General features: G+C 41.6%; 1 protein-coding gene across 1 annotated transcript; it reads right to left on the bottom strand.

Annotated features, from left to right (window-relative positions):
* Nucleotides 1-10,554: 10,554 nt before the first annotated feature.
* On the bottom strand, nucleotides 10,555-14,263 carry GPR101 (G protein-coupled receptor 101). Its single transcript, XM_007992830.3, has one exon. It carries the CDS (start codon nucleotides 14,192-14,194, stop codon nucleotides 12,662-12,664), a length of 1,533 nt encoding a protein of 510 aa, XP_007991021.2. The 5' UTR covers nucleotides 14,195-14,263; the 3' UTR covers nucleotides 10,555-12,661.
* Nucleotides 14,264-14,510: the final 247 nt, after the last annotated feature.

Genomic DNA, 14,510 nt, shown 5'->3' with positions numbered 1-14,510 from the left:
GGTGCAAAAGAGGGAGGAGTTAAGGGTGATTTCCAGGTCTCCGACTTTGACCTCTACATCAATAATGATGTGTAGCACAGCCACCAACTGAGATTATTTTCTACAAGAACCCCTTTTCTATCCTTCACACTACCTGGCAAGTGCCAGGCCCAGAGAAAGTGCTTAGTGAACACAAAATCAAATGTGGCTAAAGGGAGTTAAGGCCCCCAGGACCCTTATCCCCAAGTAAGCTTTCCCTTTATTATTTTGCACAATGGCTGAAATTCCAGCTTTATGGACAATCTTTTTCCTGCACATCTTATTCACTGCTGCAAGTTCTTGGAATTTAGTCTCCACAGTGGCTGTGGAAAGACTCTTTAGAGAATTTTTTTTTGAGATGAGATCTCACTACATTGCCCAGGCTGGCCTCAGCCTCCCTAGTAGCTAGGACTACAGGTCTGCACCACCACATCCCCACCAAAAGATTTGTTTATGTTGAATAGAAAGTAGTAGACTTTCAAAATGTTTTATTTAACTAGTTTCTTTTTCTTTTTTAATTGTAGTTATATGATCACATTGGGAAACCCTTAGAAGAAACATACATTGGATACCTATCCCAGGATCAGACAGAATCCTTTTCATTATACAATTGCAATTAGGGAAGGGAAAGGGGAAAAATGGGTTTCTCTGCTTTTCTTGGACTGTCTCATTCAAGATCCTGTGGTTGGATTGTCTTTTGGTTATGTATCATTATGAAAGGTTCTGAAGCTTAGAAAGAAGCTAGGGCGGCTGGGCGCGGTGGCTCACGCCTGTAATCCCAGCACTTTGGGAGGTCAAGGCAGGTGGATCATGAGGTCGGGAGATCGAGACCATCCTGGCCAACATGGTGAAACCCCGTCTCTACTAAAAATACAAAAATTAGCCAGGTGTGGTGGCACACGTCTGTAGTCCCAGCTACTCAGGAGGCTGAGGTAGGAGAATTACTTGAACCCAGGAGGCGGAGGTTGCAGTGAGCTGAGATCATGAAAGAAAGAAAGAAAGAAAGAAAGAAAGAAAGAAAGAAAGAAAGAAAGAAAGAGAAAGAAAGAAGAGGGAGGGAGGGAGGGAGGGAAGGAAGGAAGGAAGGAAAGAAAGAAAGAAGAAAGAAAAGAAAGAAAGAAGCTAGGACATTTTTAATACTGGTTTAGTGCTTTCTCTGACCTGAAACAAAAGTAAGCAAAGATATCAGGGTGATAATTCTCCCCATTTTTGTTTCATCTCCTGTTTTCTACTCTTAAATTGTGATATAAGCAATTCAGCTGTAGAAAAAAATTAATTTCTCCAGAGCCTTTAAGTTGCTTTTAACTTGTGAGGTTCAGTGGTCCTTTGGTTCAGTGGAAGATGGAAGGAAGGAAGGGAGGGAGGGAGGGAGGGAGGGGCAGACTAGCTGAGAGGGGAGCTTTTTGAAATCTTGACTCTCAGGCTGCATCCCAGATCAATTAAATCAGAATCTCTGGGGGTGTCACCTAGGTGGTAGTATTTAAATCTCCCCAGGTAATTTCAACGTGTGGCCAATGTTGAGAATGATCACACTAATCAGATAAACTCCATGTGATCATAAATTTCAAGCCCCAAATCAGAACATCAATAATAGCTATCATTTCTTGAGTGCCTACTCTGACAGGCACTCTAATATACCTTGTACTTTTTCTCTCAGGAAAAGCCTTAGTTGCGTGAGGGTGTAATTCCTTTTCACATTTGAGAAATAGAGGAGGTAGGTAGCTTGTTCTACATCACATAGGTAATGTCTGCTTGACTCCAAAGTCCAGATTCTGTAGCTCAGCTGACTACCAAAATAGTGTGAGGGTTGATAGATTTTTGTGTTTTAGGTAGGAGACAATTGTGTATTTTATGTCAAGCATCAAAAAGTTGAGAATTCATAAACATATCAATGGTTTATGGGGAAAATAGGCAGCAAATCAAAATCAGAGATGTTTTAGATTCTGAGACATGTGTTAGCTATACACCTGCCATCTCCTGAACCTTTGATGTTGGATTCAGAGAAGGAAGCTTAGAGTAAGAATAGGTATTATCATCCCCATTTTCCAGCTGAGAAAACTGAGGCTTGGCAAGATTGTTACTTGCCCAAGATCAGACATCTAGTAAACCAGCAGAGTAGATCTGTGTTGCTCTATGCCCATGGTCTTAATCACTATACCATACTGATTCCTGATGAGCATTGAAGAGTAGAAGGAAGTGGTATGATGATATATTGGATGGAAAGTTATCCTGAGTTTGGAATCTGGCAAGGAAAAAGGTACCAACTGCTGCCTAAAACTTTCTGCAATCTTGTTATTGAGTAAGATGTTTTCCTAGATGAATTGTCCTGGGGTGCACCATTAGACTGTAGAATCTGGAATTTTCTTTAAGTCGTTGAACCATAATATCATCTGAAAATTGTTTTTAATGATATAAACATCAATGAAATCATGTATTAAAGAAAAATTTGCTCATAATTATATTATCCTGAAATATAAAGGTGCCTTCTTTTATCTATGCTCTGCTCTATCTGGTCCACATATTTATGCTTATATTATGTTCACACTGGTATGATACCCGGGAATCATTTAAGGCCTTTTATCACCTGACACCATATTATAAAGATTGCCTCATGCTGCTATATAGTCTTTACATTGGTCATTTTTGTATTATTTCATTGAGCACTTGGGACATAATTTAGCTAATTGCCTATTGGGGGGCATTTGGTTTGTTTTTAATTTTTAATATTATAAATCATAGTATTATGATCACCATTTTGCATGTAATTTTTTTTGAATATGGGGCCATTTCTTTAGGATAAATCCTTCCAAATGAGATGTTTTTTCTCATTTATTTCTTTATTCATTTGTTTATTGAGACGGGGCTCGCTGTGTTGCCCAGGCTGCATTTGAATTCGTGGGCTCAAGTGATCTCCTGTCGCAGCCTCCTCAGCTGGGACCACAGGCACGTGCCAGTACTCCTGACTCCAAGATGGTTTTAGAGTTTAAATAAAGCTTAAGGCCAGGCACAGTGGCTTATGCCTGTAATCCCAGCACTTGAGGAGGCCGAGGCAGGCAGATCACTTGAGGTCAGGAGTTTGAGACCAGTCTGACCAACATGGCAAAACCCCATCTCTACAAAAAATACAAAAATTAGCTGGGCATGGTGGCAGCCTCTTGTAATCTCAGCTACTCGGGAGGCTGAGGCAGGAGAATCGCTTGAACCCTGGAGGTGGAGGTTTCAGTGAGCTGAGATTACACCACTGCACTCCAGCCTGGGCGACAGAGTAAGACTGTCTCCAAAAAAAAGTTTAATAAAGTTTTTAAAGTTTAATGATACAAAACTTTGATTTATAAAACTAATGTATGCTCTGGATATGCAAATGCATAAGATTATTACCCCCTTTGTCTATCTGTAGTGATAATGGTTATTTACGTTTTCTAAATTGAAGCAAGTTATAAGAAGATTTTTGTATCAGAAATAGGCTTGGACCTCTTTTATTCTTTTTGAAATGGAGAAGTTAAGCTACTAATTTTGTTTTCTTGCTTTGGTTAGAGACCTGCAGAATTCAATCAGATGGATTCTCACACCTGTTTGCAGGTGACTGCCTCTGGCCCTGTTGCTCATCCTGTTTGCTCAGCAAGAGAGCCTGTTGGTTTTTACTTGATAAATGTACAAATCTTGAGAGTTGGAGAATCAGTAGCCCACCTCAAAACTGACATGCTTTGTGTTTTTGAGAAAGCTACCTTCATTTGCTATGATGTCTGGCTAACAAAGATCTTTTTCATTTTGTTTCAGGGACAGTTGGATTTTTTTCCTGTTTCTGGTTAATTGCTAAAATCTACAGTGTGCTGAAGGTGGAGTAAAGTATTTCCCCAAAGGGTTCCAAGCACATCTCCCTTGCCCTTGAATATCTGTATATCTATATGAACATCAATTGAGATATATATGTGTGTGCTTCTAATTACATAATTTTAAGCATATATATGTAAATGTAAAATCTCATTGTTTGGCCTCAGTTTGTATGACACAAAATACTGATTGTATGGAAGAAAACAGGTTGGGAAACAGATTTATTCTACATCATATTTTCCTGAAAAGCTACAATAAAAAGATTTAAATTAAAGCAATTAGAGCAAGGGAGGCACATTTCTTTTAAAAAATTAAAGTTGAGTACCACACTGGTTTTTCAGATGAAGTTTTCTTTCTTTTCCTTTTTCTCCTTCATATTGTTCAGAGCATCTAATTCCATCAGAACTATTGTCAAATAAATTTTAGGTAAAATGCGTATTTTTCTAATGGGAGTTGATTATACAAACTGTATTACACCTTCGTATGTGAGTGATCATTTAAAAATGCATATTGGTTTAGCACATAGAGTTTATGAAATGCCAGATAATGCTCTTATTCCTCAGTGAAATCTGCACATTTCTAGTTGTTAGTTGTCTATTACTATTTGCCATTCCTTGGGGGGCTGAGAATGTTCAAGTTTGACTTAGTTGTGTTTAAATAATAAATCTTTGGAGTCAATTTTCTTGGGTTTATTTGCTTTGCCTAAACAATAGTCAGGTATCACATCTCCTAAAATGCTGGGAATTTGTATTGCAAATATTCTTCTAGCTTGTAGTTTTGGGGGAGCAGCCATGAAAATCACACATTTTCTACATCAAATTGTATTGATAAATATGGGTCTCATTTAGGAAAATGTTTGAAAAATGTCTACATATACCCTTCAATTAAAGGCTATTCTCAAAGCCATTCTTAAGCTGAGGAGTACTTGTTCGTCTGTGCAGGGATCAAAGAGTTTATGTTGCCCCTGGATGGGAGATTGGAATGAGGAGGGACAGGGTCAGAGAGTTGCATTCTGAAAGAGAGTGAAAGGAGGAGAAGGAGTTTACTAGTTACCACATGGAAGAAGAAAATAATTCACTAGCCAGTAATGTGTCTGTATTGGAAGGGTCAGGGCTATGACTGGTGGCAAATGGGCCTGGGGCCTAGAGCAGCCTGGTGGGGCAGGGAATGGCTACAGAAGGCTACAGAAGGTTTCTCGACAGTGGAATTTTCACCTCCTCTAAACCCTCTCCTATTCAGTCTCATAACCTAGGGCTGAGCCCTTAGCCCTGCTTGATGGAAGAAACTGCTGTTATGAGGCCCATTGGAGCCAATTCTATTCTCCTGTAAATTCTCTGAACTAAGTAGTGGTATACAGAGCTTCAGGGACCTCTTTTCCCACCAGCTTGGCTGCTTAATTGTTTTATCTGAGCTCCCAAGCCCACTTATTTGCATTGATGGTAGTAGTTTGCTAGAAAGGCACATTTATTTCTGCAGCAGGAAAATGTCAGTGCCTAGATGGCGTTCACAGATTAAAGTGAAGGCAGTCACCTGCAGTTCTCATGGCAGCCATCTTTGAACATCTTGAAATAGTAAGTCAGCATTTAGCTTGATTTTGGAGTGAAAAACGGAGAAGAACACTTTACTTTGATTGCAATGGGGCTGAATAGCTCCCTGAGCCTCCCAGTGTCGGCCCACCAATACCACTTTGGAGGCAGGAGGCATGCAGTTCCTTGCTCTGCTACCAATGAGAGTATCAGAAGAGGAGCTACTAGTAGGTCAAGCACTTCAACTCGATAGGAACTAGGGGCTCTTAGGTTTTAGACATATTTGCCTATCTCATCTGTGTACAGTAGTTTCACGTGTAATGGTTGCAACAGAGGTATAACCATTTTCTGAAAGGAGAGCTTGAGGGAATGTGTTCTTGCCCTCCTGTTCCATAAACCCTGGTGAGTTGGGGCTGAACCAAGGTGTGTGTGGGAACTAGGCCAGGCTGGGCTGAGTTGTGTGGAGGGAAGTGGCCTGGGCCAGAGTGGTAGGACAGCAGGGGCTGGAGCCCAGTGGCGGTGACCTGGGTGCTAGGCAGTACTGTTTCCTAAAGACAAAGGTTACTCACTGTCCTCCCCTGATCCATCGCCCCTAGACTTCATTGTCTTCAGAATAAAGTTGGGCATTTGAGAGTCCCACAAACCATCGAGCCCCCAGATTTTCTCTCTGCCCACCCCCTCCCTTCTTTTGAAATCCTTTCCATTCATAGAAGACCAGGCTTATGCTCTTCCAGCAAGCCCTTCCTGCTGAACCCCCTCCATCCCTTGCATATTCCTTATATCAGAATACTGGAATATGAAATATTAGAGCCCATATATTTCATTCTACTTTGTAATGCAGTTAGTTGTTCATCCCCTGTCTCCTCCATTCAAGCAAAAGAGAAGGGATGGAGACCAAGGTATGTGTCTCCCTCACTGTTTCCTCAAGGATCTTGGCATAAAAACCAGATACACACATAAAATTTGACTTTATTTAGAATATTTAAGAGGAATATACCAAGGATAGAATAACAGCACCTATTTAAGAAACACAAACATCACTTAATAATACTTAGTTAAATCACAAACATCAATTTCTCCACATTTCCCAAGCAGGAGTCCGTTATTCTTTTCCAGCAAAAGAAAAAAAAAAGGCATTGTAACCATTTTAGAAAGGATCCAATTAAAGCCAACCAATATGTGAAACCTTGGCCTTGGGCAGAGTCTCTGGGACTACTGGCCCATGTAACAGTGTTGATTTATGAATTTGATTGGGGTGTGAGTGGGGTTCTCTTCTTGCTGAGGGGAGGAGGATAAAGCCTACCTCTTTTGTGCACCTGAAGATAAGTCGTGCCAATGGGAACTTGGCCCCAGGACTGTAGTTTGACAATCCTTTGAAAAGGCACTTTTCAATTACAAATTCTTTTTTTTTAAAGAAAAATGAAACTTTTAAATTCAAACGTTAAAATATTAAAGAGAACTGTTTATTGATTAAATATATTTTTCCGTTTTCAGTTTCAAAGCAGTACACAAAATTTGGTATTAAAGGCAGTTTTAGAAACAATTTAATGAGGGTATATATAGTTTTTTTAGTTGTAATATTTATTCTGAAAATATAGCAAAATCATCTTATAGTTTTCCTTTCTTGTCTGACACAAATTCCATTGATATAGTACTGTAACTATCAAACACCGTAGCTGTGACCCCATAGAGGAGTCCCACTACCTTTCTATCTAGCCATCCATGCTGTCTCTATCTTGTCTTTCAGACAATCAACCAAAGGGGGCAAAACAGAGCAGCCTTTTTCTGGGTTTTGTTACTGCTTTAGGAGGGCACGGATGGTCACATTATGGATCTGCCAAGCACAAAACCTATCAGTTCACGGTCAGGTGTTGGTTGGGTCTTCAGAGTGCAGTTTTCTTTCCGTCCTGCTGACTGGACTCTACTTGCTTATCCTGGAGTCCTTCCTTTTTAATGGAGAAGGATGGTCTTCTTTGAGTTTGCATTCTATATATTCAGTGAATAGAAAACAGGCATACCAGTGCCAAGCGTGTGGTGAAAAACTGTCAGCAAGGACTTCAGCCAAGATGATTAGTTCACACTAATGACCAATTGTACCAGAATAAGTTCTCACCTGTCATATATCATATTAGGGATTTAAGGAATGAAAGGCACCACTTCCTGCCACCCCACCTTGGCGCCATTTTACATATCCTGTAGTATACACTTTAAAAATAAATTTTAAAAACAAGTGTACTATGTTCTACATCAGAAACTGACCAAAGTGTAGGTTGCACATAGAATTTGTCATGCATTTTATTAACTAACTTTACATGTACGTACTACCTTTGAGGACGACACTATCTACAAACACATACAATCTAATATCTAGCACCGTATCTCCAAGAACACTTACATTTTATATACAGTTATAGTTTACATTTAGGAGGATTACTACAAAAAATACTACATCACTAAAACAAGACGAAAATACCAAACTTTTAACATCAAAGTTGTAGCACAGATGAAGAGGGGGGAAATCCACTTACGTTTGAAACATCAAACTAAAACCAATCTTGTTTTTCTCTACATTTTAGAACAAGACAGATAGAGTAATTATTCCTCAGACACAGTAAACCTCCTGCTGAGTGTCTAAGTCACTGTGGTTTTCCCTTGGTGTGTGTACTCTGAGATATGGAGGCTTTGGGAGGCAATGACGGAAACACTTGACACCTATTAGCAACCTTCATTTACCTTGAGGATTCTTATTCTATTTACCAAAGAGCAGTGAACTTGTCAGTGACCTGGCAATCTGTGGCCAGGTTCAGTGGATTTTAGCTTTCCTGTTTCTTCCTCTTTCAGTGGATTTTAGCTTTCCTGTTTCTTCCTCTTTCAGTGGATTTTAGCTTTCCTGTTTCTTCCTCTTTCAGTGGATTTTAGCTTCCCTGTTTCTTCCTCTAGCCAGTTTCGTTGCTTATGGCAAAAGACAGCTATAAGCAAGCTGGGCATTTGCCGTAGAGGAAGAGATCATTGCTAAGTGATTGGAAAGAATTTATGACAAGGATTTCTCTTCTTTTTGGATTTTAGACTATCACATTTGCTGTTTCCAGCTCATTGCTTCTGTCTCCTCATACCTTAGCTTAGAGGGGCTTTGAGGGCCGAGATCACTAGTCCAGCCCACGGAAAGTAAGAGAAAGAGATAAGGAGGGAGAGGGTTAAAAGCCATTGACTGGCCAGATTTTCTCTCCTTATCTTGGCCACTGGCTAACAGCCAACTGTTCCTGTAATCTTTTGTCTGCTCTAGAAGGAAACGGCATTTTGCTTAGAGAAACCTCTCCTGACAGCATGAGGTCTGCCTCAAAGAGGAATACAACAGAAGAGACTTCATGAGGGGAAAACACGTTATTGTTTTTTTCTTCTCAAAATATTGGGCAGGGTGGTTATGAGAGAAAAATACAGTCCAGTAGTTTAAATTGTTACTCATTTTTTTATTCCAACAACTCATGAGAGTTTTATCTTGAGAGTTCAAATTACCAGATGATGTGTATTATTATTTTTTCTTCCAAATGATGTATTTCAGACACTTTTAAAAGCTTTTTGGCAAAGTCTAAGTAAGCCTAGTTTAATCATGTAAATTATCCTTCAGGTAGTATGAAAAATCTTTTTGAAGTAACTTTACCTAGCTTAATTGACTAATTATGTATAAAATAAGGCAATGTTAGGCATCTTATAATTTTGTAGGTAAAAGATTTTTTAGTGTTTTATTTTTGCTGAAATAATTGGACAGTATCTACAGGATTGACTATTCCCCCACTGATGTGTAATATCGGGTGCTTTTTTGGTAAAAAATGAGGCGCTTACCTTCTGCTAAATAATAACTGGCACTTTTCCTTACCTGTTGAATTTGAAGTAGGTATCCCGTCATCTCTAAATTGGTGTGGAGTTGGGTAGGAGACAGAAAAATACCTTTCATTGCTGGTCACTCCTATGGCTCACTTCTCTCCTTCCCTGCTTCCATAGGTCCCCCAGGTCCCTGTGAATCTGTCAGCTCTGGGTTGGGAAGGGATGGATGGGGAGTAGATGAACACGCAGAGCTTCAAGCATGGACTATTCCTGAAGGGCCAGTGCAGCAGAGGGAGAGGGAGTGAGGCAGGTGAAGGCAGTGGGCTGATGGCAAGAAGTAGGCAGGGAGCTGGAAGTGCAGAGGCCTTCCAAGCAGCTGGTACTTGTGGTGTCTCAGAGAAGAGGGACCCTAGAATCATAGAAATCATGGAAGCCCAGGGCTTGCTCCTTATTACTGCCTTCCCAAGCTTGTGGAAATTGGTGTGTTAGTCAAAGCACCTGCGACTTCTTGGCAAACTAGATGCTCTATTATTCGTAAATAAGGAAAATCATTAAATTTAAAATCACATCATTTCATAGTCTGGTTTGTCTGGCCCCTGTACTTTAATGGGATTTTTTTTACTGCACATATGAAGTGGCCTTGGCAAAAGAATACCTCCTTTAAAAACATTCAGGGAAAGCTATTGCACATGAGGATCTGTGAGGCTAATGATGACTTTTTTTGTGTGCTCTCAGATTTTCAAATGACAAAACAGTATGTGCAGTAAAACCTCATTAAGTTGATAGTGCTTTATTCAAAATAGCAAAAATTTTCAAGTACTTGCTATCTCCAAGCTAACCATAGGCCTTATTGTTCATTTAGAAGAAAATGTCATCAAAGCAGAATACTCTTAATTAAAAGGTCCTCTTTTCCAGGTTCGTATTTTCAAAAGGTCTTCACTTTTGAGGATCCAGTTTACCAAAATAATGGACAACGACTAAAATACGGAAAAGAAGAACTTCAAAAAGGAAAGCAGGGAATCTCGGTGCCCTTGAGAATGTTGTGTGTGCTGTTAAATGGACTTACCATACTTGTACAGGTTGTGGTTCCATTTTGATTTGGGATTTTGGCAAACAATTTTCTCTGATACACTTTGAAGGGGGTGAACTTTAAAAATAAAACAAGAAGTTCAGTTTTAACACAATGTTTGGAGACACTTATGTTTGAAATCCTGTTTCCTACCCAAGTAAGCATTTCTACTCAAAGGATAAGCTATAGCTACCTTGAATTCCTTTGACCATTTGAACAGACCTCAAGGCACTACCCCTCCCCCATAGGAAGATTGATCACATAGGCCATTTCTTCACTCAGATATCCTTTAAGGACAGGTCAGTACAAGAGTCTGGTGATAAATTGGTAGAACAAATTTATGACTGTTAATTCACTTTATGCATTTTGGTAGAAAAATAAATGATAGTGTAAGGGTAAACTTCAGCCCCCATGCCTTGTCTGAATAACTACAAGTTCCAAATTAATGGAGTTGGAATTAATAACGTTATCGTGGTATTTTTATTTGAAGGGTCAGCTCTATATTATTTGTTTCTATTCCCTCTCCTTTCCTAAATTCTGAACATGGTAATCCCAAATTCCCATGCGGAGTTATTCACAGTCCAAATACACTGCTGTTTACCTCTCCCCCTTGAGAAGTTCATGTTGAAATCTGTGAGGAGGAAGAGATAAAAAATATAAATGAGCTGGGCATTTATTTAAATGAAATGAGTTCTAATAAAGGCATGACAATCACACAAGAATGAGGTTAAACTCTGAAGATGGTCATCTTACATCATACAACTACCTGATTAACCATTTTCAACCAAACACTCCCTCCACCCATACTGACAGTGGATTTCTGCATGAACAGTTGGTTGACTTTAGAGTTGCTTTAACTCATTCTATAGGAGGATCAAAAACACTAGCCTGACTGTTTTTTTTTGGTTCCGTGTTACTTGGTCACATATATACGGCCCATGCCCTCAGAAATATATACGTATATCCCTGTCCAAAGTTATTTTGCAGTTTGGGATTTGAGAAATATTCCTGTGAATTGACCCTAGGGATAATTTAGATATTGTTAAAGTTTTCCCAAAGTGATTTATTTCAACAGCATTAATTAGGATATGTCTGACCTGAATGCTTTGATTTTAGGACTGTTTGGAATAGATTAGATGTTTTCCAGGTATTGTGAAACCATCCTCTTTGTCATTTCTGACTCTCTGATATTTCTCTCTCACATCTACAGAGAGCTTAAAAGCTTTAAAGAGAGCCACAGGTGAAAAAGACACATGGGTGTGCCTGAAGGAAGAAAAATGTTCATTCTGCCTTCCTTGCTCCCCATGTGGAGATCACAATTATTGTCTATGATCTCATGGACACAAAATACATTTCTGATGAACAAATCGTTCCTCAGTGACATTATGAATTTTGTAGGATTTAGGCCACTTTTAGTTGAATTTCTTTTTTTCTATAAATACTGTTTGAATAAAAAAGGCGTATTTGACAAAAACAAACCAAAAGAAAACACAAGGTTGGCAGAGATCTGAAGAATTCCTACCAGCATCTCAATTCAGTCACATAAGGGAAGTTGTAAAATAGTTGCATGATTTTTGCCCCACTATTATTTAAACAGGAGACAGAAAATATTTGTGTCAATTGGCAATTTACACTTAATAACCTTAGTCCCAGCCCATGCATAAACCCAAGAGTTTATAAAAAAAAAAAAAGGTCAACTGTTTAGCCCCCCGAATGTGCGTTATTTCTCGATCTTTTCCCTTGAACTAGCTTCCCATTTCATACATGTCCTTCTACTTTTCTGGATCCCTTTATGGGATCTAGAAACCTTCTTGAGATTCTAACTGCAGGAGGCCCTTTGTTTTAGTTCGCATAACAGTCTTTGCACCCGGCTGTGGGGCTGTTCAGTTCAGAATTTGGCTCATATGTTGATCAGTCCATTAGGTTCTGTTTCTTGGGCTCCATTAATGATTTGGTTCATTGCCTTTCTTTCAGTTGAACATAAGCTGTAGCTCTGGCCCATGAGCTCCCAACCCAAGGGCCGAAAAGTCCTTAAGTTCACAAGCATCATCTTCCCTTTCCTTCAGAGCTAAAGTTGGCATGTTGTAGCTCTGGAAAGACAGAATACCAAGTACAGGTCCAAAATGGATAGCCCTTGTTGCTTTAAGAAATTTAGAGCCTAATAATCTTTGGGGGGAAGATTTCAGTCAGAATCCTCAAGTCCACCCTTTTAAGGAAAGACCCCAGTTCCTGCCTCTTCTATATATTTATCTACCTCGTGGTGAAGAGCATGTGTGTGCAACACCTTTGCCTGAAATGGTATGGTTTGGCATTAATGGATTGTGGGTCCATTGAAAAGAAATCTGCTGTTGGTTCTTGTGTTACGGACAGTTCAAGGTTTGCCTTAGAACTAACTTCAAGGAAAAGCAGCAGAATCGTAGGAAGGGACAATCTTGCCCTCAGTACCACCCAGTGTGCCAGCTTCAGTTCCGGGTAGGTCTGGGTGGCTATCTTCTTTCGGGGGCTTTTCCTTGCAGAAGAACTTCTTCAGCATATCCTGGATTTCCTTCTTAATGGTCTTGTGCATGTAGCCATAGATGTAGGGGTGGATGCAGCACTGCAGGAAGAAAAGCCAGATGATTATGGTGATCACCCACTGGGGTACCTTGGTTTCGACATCCACCCACACAGCCAAGACTGCCAAAAAGCAGTAGGGCCCCAGGGATAGCACATAGGAGAAAATGATGATGAAGATCACTTTAGCAGCTTTGCACTGGTAGCACCTGGGCAGAGGAGGGTCGCTGTTGCTGTTACGACGACTGGGTGGGAGGCTCTCCGGGATGTTCACTGCCTCGACATCATCCTCACTGAAATTGATGTCGTCTTCACCAAACTCCATGTCGTCTTCACCCAAGTCAATGCTGCACTGGTTGACCTCTGTGCCACCCTTGTCTGCCTTCATGGTGTTCTCAACTTTGGTGCCACCTTCCTTACCCTCCACGCTGCCGTCGCTGGCCACCATGCTGCTCTCTCTGACCTCCTCGCTGTCCGTGGCCTCTGCACTACCCTCACTGGTCCCCTTGCTTCCTTCCTTGGCCTTCAGGCTGCCGTCCTTGACTTCCATTCTGCCCTCTTTGGCCTTAACCTCACCTTCATGCTGGCGGCGAAACTCACTCTCATCCTGGAACTCCTCCTTCTCTGCTCCCTCTTCATCCTCATTCTCTACACAGTCCTTGACTCGCACTTCCAAGCTGTGTCTCTTGACATTGTACAGCAGAGCATGCTGCCTCCGGGCTGCACCGAACACCACGGAGTAGCAGGCAATCATGACAATCAGTGGAATGACGATGAAGGACACCACGCTGAGAATAGTGTAGCTGGGGCTGGCCCCCCAGATCATGGAGCAGAGGGCATTGCGCTCATCAAAGGCAGCCTGGCCCCAGCCGTAGAGTGGAGGAGTGCTCTGCAGGATGGCCACAATCCAGGTGCCATAGAGGAGCAAGTAACCACGGCGTTGGGTCATCTTGGACGGGTAGGAGAGAGGGTGGATGATGGACAAGTAGCGATCCACTGACACCACGACAATGGTGTTGACACTGGCGAAGGCGAACAGGTGGGTGAGGCTAACCAGGGCCGTGCAGAAGTGGCTGTTGAGGGGCCAGAAGAGAGGCACAGAGGTGGCCACCACCCAGGGTGCCACGAGCGAAACCTGCAGCAGGTCGGTGACGAGGAGGTTAAAGATAAAACGGTTGGTTACCTGCAGCAGCTGCGGTTTGCGCTGCAACACTAGCGCCAGCACTATGTTGCCGACGAAAGAGGCAGCGAGGAAGATAACCAGCACGGTTGAGCGGATGATGCCGTGAGCCAGGCTGATGGGCATTTTGGAGAGGGGCATGCAAGTGTGGCTGCTGTTACTCTCGCGCGTGCTGTTGGTGCAGGTGGACGTCATGGCAACAGCCAGAGGGCGTGAGACAGGGTGCAGGCTCAGCGCCGGCACTGGTGGGTGGCAAAGGGGTGCACAGACTGCACTCAGTGCCTATGCTGGTGACAAAAGAAACACGCAGGAAGAGTTAGTCACCCGTCAAGGGGAGAAGCCTCCGCGTCCAGCAAGGGAGCTGCAGGATCCCCTACCCCGGGTTCCCGCACAGCCCCATCCCCAGTATAGGCAGCTTCTATGGCTCCTTTCCGCACTCTTCAGATCTGTCTGCCTGTCTCTCTCCAGGGCTCTGATTTCCTCTGATCTGTTTCTCCTGCTGGCGCGTGCG

Source organism: Chlorocebus sabaeus, chromosome X (genome assembly GCF_047675955.1).
Source record: "Chlorocebus sabaeus isolate Y175 chromosome X, mChlSab1.0.hap1, whole genome shotgun sequence".
Lineage (NCBI taxonomy): Eukaryota > Metazoa > Chordata > Mammalia > Primates > Cercopithecidae > Chlorocebus > Chlorocebus sabaeus.
Note: the sequence above shows the minus strand (reverse complement) of the source record. Positions and strands in the feature narration are given on the sequence as shown.